The sequence below is a fragment of the Delphinus delphis genome, chromosome 13 (assembly GCF_949987515.2).
Source record: "Delphinus delphis chromosome 13, mDelDel1.2, whole genome shotgun sequence".
NCBI lineage: Eukaryota > Metazoa > Chordata > Mammalia > Artiodactyla > Delphinidae > Delphinus > Delphinus delphis.
This window is the reverse complement of record NC_082695.1, coordinates 5,241,019-5,254,389: the sequence shown is the minus strand read 5'-3', so window position 1 is coordinate 5,254,389 and position 13,371 is coordinate 5,241,019. Positions and strand designations below refer to the sequence as shown.

At 54.6% G+C, this 13,371-nt stretch overlaps 1 protein-coding gene across 5 annotated transcripts in view; it reads left to right on the top strand.

Annotated features, from left to right (window-relative positions):
* The window catches only part of AACS (acetoacetyl-CoA synthetase), a 46,669-nt gene extending 33,710 nt beyond the window's left edge, over positions 1-12,959 (top strand). The window contains exons 13-18 of one of the 5 annotated variants that reach the window (XM_060027876.1): positions 788-901; positions 1,584-1,709; positions 6,201-6,270; positions 6,839-6,897; positions 7,715-7,917; positions 10,773-12,952. In XM_060027876.1, coding sequence (XP_059883859.1) covers positions 788-901; positions 1,584-1,709; positions 6,201-6,270; positions 6,839-6,897; positions 7,715-7,917; positions 10,773-10,910 — 710 coding nt within the window. In that variant the 3' untranslated portion in view covers positions 10,911-12,952. The other 4 variants (XM_060027877.1, XM_060027880.2, XM_060027879.1 and 1 more) reach the window with 4 other exon arrangements.
* The last annotated feature ends 412 nt before the right edge of the window (positions 12,960-13,371 follow it).

The window sequence follows — 13,371 nt, the reverse complement described above, 5'->3', positions numbered from 1 at the left end:
CCTGTGCACCCCGGTGGGCTCCGTGCGTGTCCCTGTGCCCACAGAGCATCCCGCACCGCGGGCACGTGCGAGGGGGCAGTTGTCACCGGCTGGGCCCAGGTTCAGGCGTTAATGCCACTCCCTCTTGATGACACCTGGGGTCCGACTCTTCTTCGAGCCCCTCCCTGAAACGGAGTGATTCGCATCCAGCACGTGCCCTAGTGCGGGAGACTCGCACTCCAGGGACCACAGGGTTTCTGCTTCTCCGATGATTAAGTGAACATAAACCACAGCAAAGAGACTGTGCACGGGACCCGTCTGCCGCGGCAGTTCCTGCAGACAGGCCTGATGGGGCGAAGCTTCCACTTTCGTGAACCTGAGTCTAGGATTTCCGTGCGACCACAAGAGGTCATTTATTTGGTGTCTCCTTCAGCACGTATCCCTGGTCAGAACGATAAATCACCCGGACACGGGAGGTTCAGTCCAGTTTCTAAGTCACCTCCCCGCTCCCTCCCTGAAGAGAAGCTCAGCTCTCTGGGAATTTTTCTGTATTTGGAGAAAGAGTAGTATATATTTGTCCTCCAGGGTCTTTCTCCTTTATTGTTCATTAATAAAAAACATGGACAGTTTGTCTCAGTCTTCTGAAATTTTTTTCTTTTTTTTTTGGCTGTGCCGTGTGGCTTGTGGGATCCTACTTCCCCAACCAGGGATCGAACCCAGGCCCTCGGCAGTGAAAGCCTGGAGCCCTAACCACTGGACCGCCAGGGAAGTCCCGGTCTTCGAATCTTGAATCTCCTTTTGTTTGCAGGTGGCACCGACATCATGTCTTGCTTCGTGGGCCAGAATCCTTCAATTCCTGTGTACAAAGGGGAAATTCAGGCCCGGAACCTGGGCATGGCCGTGGAGGTGTGGAACGAGGAAGGTGATGGCTCCAAACCCTTCCTCTCTCTGTGACGAGGTGTGAGTGGTAACTTGGGTGCGCTTGGATGTGTAACTTTGCTTGGGGCCAGTTCTCCAAAACGGCCCCTGCCACCGCTCGCAGACTGACGGCCCCCGAGCCTGGCTGAACACCCGCCGGGCTCCCCGGCCTCCTGCAGCCCGTCCGGCTGAGGGGAGTAGGTGTTGGCCTGCAGCACAGATGGCGGGCCATGTGCTTGGAACGCCAGGCAGGCATGCAAACTTTGGGGACGCTGCTGAGGCCACCCCACTGCCTCAGCAGCCTCGTGCCCTGACCCTGGCGAGGACCCAGAGCGAGATGCAGGACCCGAGGGGCAGCGCGATACCGTTTGTGCGGTGTTTAGAAACACGCAAAACGACGTGTTATTCAGGTGTATGTAGATGTGGTAAAATTATTAATCCACATAAGGGAACGGTACAGGATTGAAGTTGAGCGAGAGCGGGGGGAGCGTGGTGGGGAGCAGTAGCGTGGCTTTCGGTGACGCCGGGCTGATGGGCATGTGGGCGGGGCCGGCTGCACGGCTTTGGATGTGTCTGAAATACTCTGTGATAGCTCATAGCTTAAAAAAGGAGAGAAGGAGAGAAAGAGAGCCGGGGCGTTTGGCTGTGGCGTGTGCTCAGTTTAGCTCTCATTCCTCCCCGGCCAGGAAAGGCAGTCTGGGGGGAGAGCGGTGAACTGGTGTGTACCAAGCCGCTCCCCTGTCAGCCCACGCACTTTTGGAACGACGAGAACGGCAGCAAGTACCGGAAGGCATATTTCTCCAAATTCCCAGGTGGGTCGGGATGCAGGTGGAGCTGCCCAGATTCCCGCCTGGGCTGGGCCTTCGGTGTCTAATTCTGGATGCGCCTGCCCCCTGCCGGCCCCCCTCAAAGCCTGGTGAGGCTGCTCGCAGCTCATTCCGCCAGGGGGGCAATGATGAATTTTTGATCAGTATCTGGTCACCGTCAGCTTGAAGCCATCTTACGAAACCCTAATCTGGGTGTAGATTACTCTTAACCACCCTCTGTGCCCGGAGCCCCTTGGCCCGGAGCCCTGCTCCTGGCCGCCGGCACGACCCGCTGGTTTGGCTGCGTAGGGGCGGGAGGCCCGCTCGCTTACCCAGGCTCATCTGCCTGTTCGGGGAGAGATGCGTGTGCGAGAGGTGTCTGGCTGGGGTCTCCTCTGTCTCACACCCCATCAACCAGTCCTCGTGGAGGTGATGGGAGAAGAGAGCTTTTGCAGCGGGATGATTAATTCCAGGCCGTCACTCACTCAGGCTGCCACCCTCCGTTCATCTTCGGAGTGGTGTCTTGCCCCAGAGCTGGAAAGTCTCTTTATTTAAAGCTCTGATTCCTGCCTCCTTATCTTATTTCATAAGCAACCTCGAGTGATTGCAGCTATGTAACTCATAATGTAGCGAGGCTTCTGCTCCAGAGTTATTTACACCTAAGTACTTGCTGTCTTCAACCTCTAGAAAGGTAATTCTATTTTGCATAAATCACATGTGGTGAATCAGAAAGCGGCAGGTGACCATCGGGGGTAGAAGGTGCCACGGGTCTGTCCCGTTTCTCTACTCGGCCTTGCGTGTTCCCGTGTAATGTCCCACATAAAAGCCATCGTACCTGGCATAGCACGTCACATGTGAGGGTAGTGGGAGCATCCCTCCCCGCCATGTGGCCTGGTCTCCATTGGATGCCTCTGCATTTAAGCCCCACCTTGGGTCCTGCCAGTGTGTAGCTGTTCAGACAGACTAAAGCAGACTAGAGAGAGAGAGAGAAGTTCCTCAAATGACCTTGAAGAGGAGTCGGGGCTTCTGTCCTAGGAAGGGATTAGAACCTCAGCTTGAAGATCCATCTAAGAAATGACATCTCTTCTGCAGCACTGCTCTTTGAAAACTCTTTTCTGTCATTTTTTGTTACATATGCAAGGGTTCGCATGATAAATGTCTCTCAGGATTAATTTCAGAAAAAGTCTTTATTTCCAAAGCTCTGATATTCCTTCTTGGAGGAAACAAATACTTGGTGACCTGTTATATTGTCCATTTTTGCCTTGGCTGCCAGGAAGCTCAGAGCTGCCATCATTGCTTTGTTGTAGCAGTCCTCTCACCCCAGTGCAGAGTTTCTGATCCTTTCAATAATCCCATCATATAGTTGGCTTTATAGGTAGCTTCCTCAAATACTTTCTGGAAGTAGGTGTGACATACGAATAAATACGGAGAAATAAGGGCAGATAAGATAATGGGATCTGAAGCTGTTGGTCATGGTCAGGGTGGACACAGGCTGAACTTAGACCACTTCTCCAGGCCCAGCACTGAGAGATTCTTGGACTGTATAGGACATGGCTCGATGATAAAAGAAAACAACAAAGAAGCAAGGTCTTCCTTTCTGCAACAGGCATCCGACTTACAGACATCACTACCCTGAAAAATTAGGCCAGTGAAAATGTAAACTGACAAGGTGCCGATATGGAGAAGTATCCAAGAATTTATTAAGTGACAAATAGGAGTGTGGAACCGAGGGCATTGCATGCCTTCTGTGTGAGTTTTTAAAAGGAAATGTATGTGTGTGAATAATAGGAGCCATTTTGATTTTCTTTGTGACTTTTAATTGTCTTTAAAAACCTAATAAAAATTTAAAAGGAAATTAAAAGCTAAAATTAAAATCTAAAAATAGAAAGATTTAGATCATTCTGATCCTTCAAAGCAATGATTTCAGCTCTGAGTTTCCTGGTAGCCAAGGCAAAAATGGAAGTATGATGGGTACAGGTGACTGAAGATAGTGAATTCCAAATAGGAGATCAGGCCTGCCCATGAGCCATCAAGATTTTGAGCTTGATGAGATGGAGCAGGCAGAGCTTCCATTGGCCCTCGTTAGCTAAACAGGTCCAGTGGTCACAGGTCCTTTAATAAGAGAAGCGTGTATGTGCAATGTGTTGTTTATTTATATTTACATTTATGTACATGGAAGGCTGGGCCATCTTTTTTTTTTTTTAATGTACAGGTATACATGCTCACTCTAAAAAGATTTCAGGCAGTAGACCTCCAGGAATTCAAAGCAGGAGAAAGGCTGGGTTTGCCCATTCATCCTGGTGTATTTGTTCACGGGTCCCATCACCGAAATGGGAGAGCACGAGGAAAATCAGAGTGAAGCAAAATCACCTGCCATGAAAACTAGAGAGTTTGAACTGCAGGCCCAGGGGCATGGAAACCTAGAAGGAAACCCTTAATTTCTCTGACGTGGCAACCGGGCACCAGAGCCTCCAGCCACTTGTGGATTCATCCCCTCAGCTTTGGTTTTGCAAGAGGTTGAAGCATGTCGTTTCATTTTCACAAATGAAAACTTCTTCCGGGAGATTTGCATCTTCCTTTTTCTTTGCATTTCCAGGGCTTCAGTAAGGATCAGACTCATGGGAGGTCTGACTCCATATGAGCCAGACTGTGTGTGGATCTTGGCACCCAAGTTCCAAAATGAACAAGGATTCCCGGGAGGTGGGTGGGACAGGCCCTGCTGCTCTGTCTGCAGCTTGCTGTCTCCTGGGACCACCGTGTATAAGCCTGGTTTTCTGTGTAGCCATACAGATGTGCTTCTGCAAAACTTTGGCATGTCATTTGCAAGCGTAGGAATGACTTTTCCACCCGTTTGTGTAGGGGAACCCTTTAAATATCCAATTAGAAAGGAGAGGTTTCAGCCACAGCAATCAGACAAGAAAAAGAAAGAAAATGTGTCCATATCAGAAGAGAAGAAGTAAAACTGTCACTGTTTGCAGATGACATGATGCTATATGTAGAAAACCCTAAAGTCTCCACCAAAAAGCTATTAGAACTAATAAATGAATTTAGTAAAGTTGTAGGACACAAGGTTAAGATACAGAAATGTGTTGTTTTCCTGTACGCTCATAATGAACTATCGGAAAGAGAAAGCAAGAAAACAATTCCTTTAGAGCTGCACCAAAAAGAATAAAATACCTAGTGGGGAAAAAAAAGGAAAGGTTTTATTTTTTAGCTTGGGGAGGAGGGAAGAAGGCCCTCGAGGCCTCCCGTCCTCTTTGCTCAGAATAAATGAGCTCATGAGGCCTTTCCTTCTCTTCCATGGCCTCCCACGCACTGCACGCTCCCTGCAGGCGGGGGACCTGGGCTTCATCTCCGGAGAAGCCCTGGTCGTGGCTTGTAGCCACTGGCTGGGATGAGGGCCTCCACGGAGTATGTTGTCATTGGAGGGGTAGCAGCTCAGAGTCACGGGCCGACTCGGAAGGAAGAGATGGCGTCCGTGAGGACCCTGCGCGGGCTTGGTCTGCCATTTTCCCCTGGCTGGATCGCAGGGCTCTGGGGCTTATTCCAGGAGGCCAGGCAAATGAATTCCGAGCTGCGCAGAGCCGGCAGAGCTGTGCTCTTGACCGCTCCCTCCCCCGGGGCGCCTCCTCCATTTGTGGGACCCGCCAAGGGAGGAGGCCTCCAGGCAGTTCCCCTGTGCGGCGTGGCTTCTCTCTGCTGCTCTGTGTCGGGTGGCGGATGTGTCCAAAGCTGGGGCCTGATCCCTTGGATCTGTTGCTTTGGGGCCTCCAGGACGGGGGCCTCCCCATGAACGACACCAGCCCAAGGGCCCAGCTGCACACTGCGGGCCACGTCGGGGTGGCTCAGGGCGCGCGGTGTCAGTGTCACCTGATTCTTGCCTTTGTCTCCGCCCTCCACGTGCCCCGGGTTTCACCTGCTCGGTAAGCCTCTGCCCCCGTGGCTGGTGCTTTCGTTCAGGCTTGGGTTACTGGGACTGTTGCAGTAGCCTCCCGCCTGGTCATGCTCCTGTTTATTCTGTTACAAGGTGGGCCCCAACCCCTCCGGACCTGCTCCCTCAGCCGCCCCAGACCACCCTCTCTTCCCAAGACGGGGCTTGTACTTTCCCACCCTCCATTCAGAGGCCCCCCTCAAAGCTCCATTGATCTCCCCAGTCCCCCCCTTCACATCCTCACTGCTGGGGTTGCTCTCAGGCCCCGTGAATTCCCGCAACCCTCGTTGGTACCTGCGGGAGGGGTGTTTCTTGCGCGCTGCCGCATCTCAGACCTGGGTGTAGGGCGTGCCCTTGGGGGTGGGAAGGTGTGCCCTTGGGGATGGGAGCTGTCTGGTTCACTTCCGCCCCCAGCCCCACATCACACCTGCTTCTGGGCCTCGGGTGTGTCTGTTGACAAGAGTTACGTTGGTGTCATGCCTTCCGAGGGCGTCTGTCCAGGCAGCCGGTCAGGATCCTGTCCCCTTGGGGTGACCGAGTCCCTCTGCCCCCCCCGCCCCCGGCAGGTGTCTGGGTGCACGGCGACTACTGCAGAATCAACCCCAAGACCAGGGGCGTCATCATGCTGGGCCGAAGGTGAGGGCCGCGGACTTGGCTTCTCTTCCCTGGGGCCCCGCTTCCCGAGGCATCCGGGCAGGGAGAGGGGGGCGCTTCCCGTGTCCTGGACCCTTCCATCTGCTCGGCCTGCGGGGTGGGTTGGCTGCCCCATTTGGGGCCTTTCCTGGGTTCTTCCTGTGTCAGCTTCCCAGGGGTGGGTCTGGGCCTGACCCACATTTCTGTGCCCTGCAGTGGTGGGTCGGGGGGCTTTGGGGTGGGAGGCCTGCGGCCGACGTGCGCCCCACGTCTTGTCTGCCGTCGCTACGGCCCTTCCTGGAGTGCAGCGGGGAGGGGTGCCCGCACCCGGGAGGGGGCACCTGTGCGGGGGGAGGGGCAGGGAGGTGGCCGATGTCCCCACACAGAGGGGACCCCCTTGATAGCTAGCTTTGAGTTTAGAGGGAGAAAGGGGGTGGTTGGGACTAGGAGCTGGGGAGGTGCCGGTGCTGACGGCATGTGGTCGTGGAAACGGGGTGACTGTCCCTGGGGCCCCTGCGATGGGCCTCACTCTGGAGCCGCCACGTGTCCATGACCTCGTCTCTCTCTCCAGCGACAGCACACTCAACCCCAACGGAGTGCGATTCGGCAGCTCGGAAATCTATAACATCGGTGAGCGTTCTCCTCTGTCCCAGCATTATTCTCAAGTCATCCAGGAGTGGCACAAGGAGTGTCTCAGCGGGGACCTGCTTTCCGAAGATGCCACCTTTTGGCATAACTCTTGCCCCTTTGCCTCCGGGCGTGAGAATAGACATGTATGAGGGTGTCCTTCTTTCTAGAACATCCTTGTCCACACTGCTTGTAGCTCAAAAAGCCTCAGGACAGGATCCTTAAGGTCCCGTGGCCCATCCCCATTCCGTTACATCTCATCCTCATGGTGAGCTCCATCAGGTTGGTCAGCTGTGTCTACTCTTCATGGGTGGAGAAGGACACACAGAGAGGTTGTGTGATTGCTGGCAGTCACACAGCACCACCATCCAGGACGCCAAATAAAGACAGTGGGCCTTATGGGTGCACAGTAGAGTCACCTGTGAGCCTTAAAATGTCCCACCGGGGCCACGAAATCAGCCTCCCGGGGAGGCGGCCTCATGCGGATGGCAGAGTCCCAAAGTCATGTCAGGGTTGTGTAATCAGGGTGGAATCTCGATCCATGTGATTCCAGCCTTTCTTCCTCCCACCACTGGAGTACCCTTGCGGCACTTGATTCCTTTTCTTATTTTTAAATTTGTAATTGAGTAAGTAAGGCGGGTGCCCGGCTCCTTGTAAGACGTCAGCCCTTCCAGCGCGAGCTACGGCTCTCTGACTCTGCTGGTGATAGGTGTCCTTCTGCCTGTTCCCCGGGGCACCTGCCAGGGGGGGCAGGGGAGCCACGGCAGTCCCCATCAAGGTGGGATGGTGTGAGAGCGAGGCCCTGGCCCTGTCTCTGCAGTGGAGGCCTTCAAGGAGGTCCTGGACAGCCTGTGTGTCCCCCAGTACAACAAGGACGGGCAGGAGAGGGTGATCCTCTTCCTGAAGATGGCTTCCGGCCACACCTTCCGGCCCGACCTGGTGAAGAGGATCTGCAGCGCCATCCGCCTGGGCCTGTCCGCCCGGCACGTGCCCAGCCTCGTCCTGGAGACCCAGGGCATCCCGGTACGGCCCCCCACGAGCCCGCATGCTTCTGGACCTCTCATCTAGACGCTTGCTCAGGCTTTATATATAGTTGGTCCCCGTTGCCTGGCAACCCCATTCTGTTTTCGGCCATCTCCCTCTCTCTGTTTTTTTTTTTTTTTTTTTTTTACTCTTCCTAAATTGCATGTAAAGCAACTTCTGCTAAATACCAGTCTTCAGAGGGTAAGCAGGGCCCGCCTGGCACGTCCAACTGGCTTTTCCTCTGTGTGGTTTTAGTGTGTGCTCAAATTATTAATGCAAAAATTAATTTTAACTTTTTAAAGAGTCGCTGGGGTGCCGTTCCTCCTGCCTTTTAATTTTAAGTTCTGCCTGCAGAAAGAAGATGTGAATCTATTTAGAGGCGCAGCTCCAGAAAGCTGCCCCCCCGCAATACTTTGCTTAGGTTCTCATTGCGGGAGGAGATGCGCTCAGATCGGATCACGGCTTTAACCTGCGGCCGCTTACAAAACGAAGGCCTCTGTCGGCCGAGAAGGCCTCTGCGTATACACGCGTGTGCGCACACAGCCGTGTAAGGGCACAGCCGAGCCAAGCCCGCAGAGTAGCTGTTCACGGAGGCGGGGACGGGAGCGGGTTAACCGGGCCACCAGGGGAAGGAGAGTCTGGATGTCGCTCCCCGAGCAGGGGCGGGCATGTGAGGTGCAGCTAGAGCCAGGGCTTTTTATACCGTCCACAGATTTCCTTTCCACTTTGGTTACGCGTAGGAAGGGCCCCCGCGGCCTGGGAGTTCTCTTGTCTCACTCGGCGGGTGGGTGACTCCGGGTGACGCTGTGCAGACAGTGGCTCAGGGAGAGAAGGGGGCTTCCTGAGTCAGTGACACTCACTGTCTTTTCCCTGGTGAGGGTCTTAGGCTTCCCTTCAGTGGATCCGTTCTGTCTGGATCTGGAACAGTTTGGGGAACTAGGATGTGAGAGTCCCCTTGGCTTTATCTTGTTGAGAATGAATCTGTGTCCTTTGCTGCCGAAATGGTGACTCCCAAACTGTATCTGCTCACGAGAAGAGCGGAGCGATTTGCTGGAAGGTGAGGAACACCCCAGCCTGTCTTTCTTTCTGTCCTCAGCCTGGCTCTTGTCCCCTGACTTCCGGGCACTCAGTTCAGCTCTCTCCTCCTCCGTCCGCTTGACCCGTGAAGTCGTTTCGAGGGTTCCCGGGGCTTTTTCAAGCTCCCTCGTGTTCTCAGATCCCTGTGGTCTGAACTAATAGAGCACTTTGGAGAGGATTCGCCCTGTGCCACCAGGCTGGGGGGTGGGGGGTCTGGCCCAGCCACAGGGGCTCGGGGCTGGACACGGCCAAGGTCACGGCCGGGCGTCTGGTCACACCAAGGGGAACACAAAAGGGCATCTGAGGCCCTGCCAGGCTGGAGGGCCCGGAGGCCATGACTGCCCTGATCTCAGCAGGTCTTTGTCACTGGTCACAGCTGACGTGCTGGCCCATCCTGACGGGAGGCTGTGCCTTATCTCCTGGGTAGGGGGGTAGGGAGGGGGCCAAGCAGGAGTCCAAGGACCTTCTGCCCCACCCCAGCCCTTCTCACCAAGAAGCAGGAGAAGGATTTCTTTTTTTTCTTTTTTTTTTTTTTGCGGTATGCGGGCCTCTCACTGCTGTGGCCTCTCCCGTTGCGGAGCACAGGCTCCGGGCGCGCAGGCCTAGCAGCCGTGGCTCATAGGCCCAGCCGCTCCGCGGCATGTGGGATCTTCCCGGACTGGGGCACGACCCTGTGTCCCCTGCATCGGCAGGCGGACTCTCAACCACTGCGCCACCAGGGAAGCCCAGGGGAAGGATTTCTTCTAAAACGATGTCTTGTTTGTTTTGTCAGCTGATGCAGGCTGTTCTTGGGGCTTTAAAGCACAGAAAGCACGTGAGACGTTTGCATTTCAGGGCAAGAGGGGCTGACAACACCCCAGTGACAGGTGGTCCTTCAGAAGCCGGTGCTCAGATCCTTAATTAGTTCACACGTAGACCGAGGTTTTCAATGAATGAATTTTAATTACATCTCAGGATAAAAAAAAAAAAAATGCCAGTGTGAGGAGAGATCAGGGCACTGGCGGTTCATTAAAGGGCTCTCTGTTTGTTCCAGAATTTTCCTGGTCCCTAAACACGCCAGCACAGCCGCCAAATGACCATTGGGGTTAAAGATGAAACGCGTGCTATGAATTTTAGAGGGGCCTCTGAGCATTTGGACAGAGTCTGACTATGGGAAAAGCAGTGCCCCATCTCATTCAGATGACGGTTCTGGGGGAAGATTTGCCGGAAGTTTGGCGAGGCTCTTGGACGTAGCTCACTTTCCGGTGGTCAGGGACAGTCACAGGAAGCCAGCCCACTCCTGAAATAAGCTAGTCTTTCTAATATAATAAACAGTGTAAGAAGGTAAATGTAAGTGAGAAAGAGGCAGCGTAATTTGCCGGAAGTTTGGCGAGGCTCTTGGACGTAGCTCACTTTCCGGTGGTCAGGGACAGTCACAGGAAGCCAGCCCACTCCTGAAATAAGCTAGTCTTTCTAATATAATAAACAGTGTAAGAAGGTAAATGTAAGTAAGAAAGAGGCAGCGTAACAGCGAGGCACGTCCGAGAGCTGTGTGTGCCTTCACTCATCAGCTTGCCCACAGCCTCGGGGTGATGCTCTGGTCCCCAGGTGATGTTCCAAGGGACAAACCCAGGTTAAGGAACTCGCTCACGGTCACCCACCGAGAATCGCTCGCTCTGGTCGCCCCAGGTCACGATGGTCGTTTCGGCTTGGACGTGCCCAGATGTCAGAGCTGAGGGACTTCTTTCCCCTTCGGGTCTAAACGCTCTTCCTGTCTGCTTCCTCCCCTCCCCTGGCAGTACACCCTCAACGGCAAGAAAGTGGAAATGGCCGTGAAGCAGATCATCGCTGGGAAAACCGTGGAGCACCACAAAGCCTTCTCGAACCCCGAGACCCTGCATTTGTACCGGGACGTCCCCGAGCTGCAGGACTTTTGAACCAGGCCAGCTGGCACGTCCCTGAGCCACACACGTCTGTACTGTCACTTCTGTGCGTTCAAGAAGTTACTTAGAGGGACTTCCCTGGTGGCGCAGTGGTTAGCAATCCGCCTGCCAATGTACGGGACACGGGTTCCAGCCCTGGTCCGGGAGGATCCCACATGCCGCGGAGCAGCGAAGCCCGTGCGCCACAACTACTGAAGCCTGTGCTCTAGAGCCTGTGCTCTGTGACGAGAGAAGCCACCGCAATGAGAAGCCCGCTCGCCGCAACTAGAGAAAGCCTGGGGGCAGCAACGAAGACCCAACGCAGCCAAAAATAAATAAATGAATAAAAAAAAAAAAAAAAAAAAGAAATGACTTAGAAACCTACGGCTCTTAGAAAAGGAGTTTGCACCAAGTCTGTAGGCCTGGGGAAGAACGATTCTCTGCTCTGCGGTTTCATCTGGTGGATCCCTGAGTCTTCCACCCGCCACAGGGGGATCCTGACCTTCAGGGGCCGAAAGGGAGGGTTTGGGTTGTGTGTGTGGCAGTCTGGAGAGTGTATGTCTTTGCACACTCGCAGGGAGGAGCTGGGGTCTCCTGTGCGTGCACCGGCATGGCCGACGCCTGGTCTCCAGCCAGGGCCTGCAGGCATCTTGGTGACGGCTCACCCCAGGGCAGTGACCAGCCTGCAGCCTTGTACTGTGGTTCCATTTCCCTCTCTTAAGGCCCAGATCTCTTTCTTCCCTTTGTTTTCGTCTCCCGGCTCTGGCTGCCACCCTTCAGGGCCCATCTGTCTGCTGTGGCACGTTACCTGTCACGGCGCCCGTCCCAGGGTGACTTTACAGCATCTCACGGCAGATTCTCAGGACCCCGGGCCGACCGCTCCCGCTCTCTGTGTGTCACGGACAGAATCTGGGCAGCTCCTGGGGGAACCGTGTGTCACACCCAGCCACCGGTGCTCCCCAGCAGATAGAGTTCCAGTTCCCTTTGGAGAATGAGTGGGTTTCACGTTTTAATAGGATCTCTTAATTTCACGGGCTTTGAGTGGTTTGAAATTTTTTTAATGTTAATTAAGTGTGTGGTGTGTGAGTGTTTGAAGGCGTGGGTGATGTCCACGCCGTGGGGAGTGTCACTCAGGGATGCGGACGAGCCCCCAGGCCACGGGTCCTGCTGAAGCAGAGCCGCTGGGCCTCAGGGGACGTGGCCTCACTGCACAGGGGGCCGGGACCTGCACATCAAAAGCTCGTCGCCAGCAGCTGTATGTGCTTTTGAATGTACTGTTCACTTTAGCCTCTTAACACACTCCTGTCATCATAATGTTCATTTTTGTATTTTTTGAAACCGAGTACAGTGAAAAGCTTTCTTGAACGCTTTTTCTCATGGATTATAGAAAAGGGGCAGCACTGAGTTTACTGGAGTTAATTTATGACCACATTTTAAATGCAGAGTAAAGTCCGGAAAAGTGATTCTATCCCGGGATAGTAAAGAGGTTTCCCCTCAGGTGGCAGCTCTGATAAACTGGTGATAGGCAGAGTGTCCCATTCAGAAGGGCTCTGAAGCCAAATCTCAGCTGAAAAGAAATGCATCAGGATTGGCCAGCAACGTCTGTCATGGCTAAATGCTGGATTGTTTCTTGTCAAGTGTGAACGTCAAGTGTAAACTGGGTATTGTAAGAGACTGGATAGGGCTCTGCCAACTTAAAGGCAGACACACAATGTTTAATAAACTATTTCAAACTTCCTAAAAACAACGGGGCAGGTGCTATGAGGCATTTAATACAGTAAGCATATACGCATACGTGCACAGCCCCGTGCGAGCGGCGTGCTGCGTGTTTTCTCTGAAGCCGGGGCTGGATCTGAGGGCCTAAAGCCGGTGCAGATGGGGCAGCCAGGAGCCGCAACCCGCTGGGAGATGTTTGGCCCAGGTGGCGGGGGCATGTCCTGGGTCCCTGCGAGTTAGCGGCCGTGCCTGGTGACCGAATGGCCCCAGAGCCCTTCTCAGTGTGAAGCCACCCCCCAGAGGACGAGGACTTTCCTCACCCTGGGCTCCCCCAGGGCTCAGGGCCGCCGGGGTTCTGGACAGCATTTTCTCATCATTGCAGGAGCCGGGGGCCACTTGGGTCGTGCCTGGCTCTGTGTCGCAGCATCCGGGCTGCCCCCTGGCAGGGCTCATTTTTCTCGCGTCATGGCAGGTTAGAGGCCGCTGTAGGGCGGGTGTAGGGGCGATAGGTGCCCGGCTCCTCCTGTGCCCTGGGCTCCGCCGTGCTCGCGTGGGGCTGCTCACCCCGCCCGCGTCCCAGGCAGGAAGGAGGACGTGACCAGGGCCGGGCGAGAGGCAAAGGGCCTGTCCCTCCTCAGCATGCCCCGTTTGTATCAGCAAAACAACGGCTTTTCTGGAAAGCCCACCCAGTGCACATCTGCTTATGCCTCAGAGGCCAGAACTGGCCACAGGCCACCTCTCCCTGTGGGGGAGGCTGGAC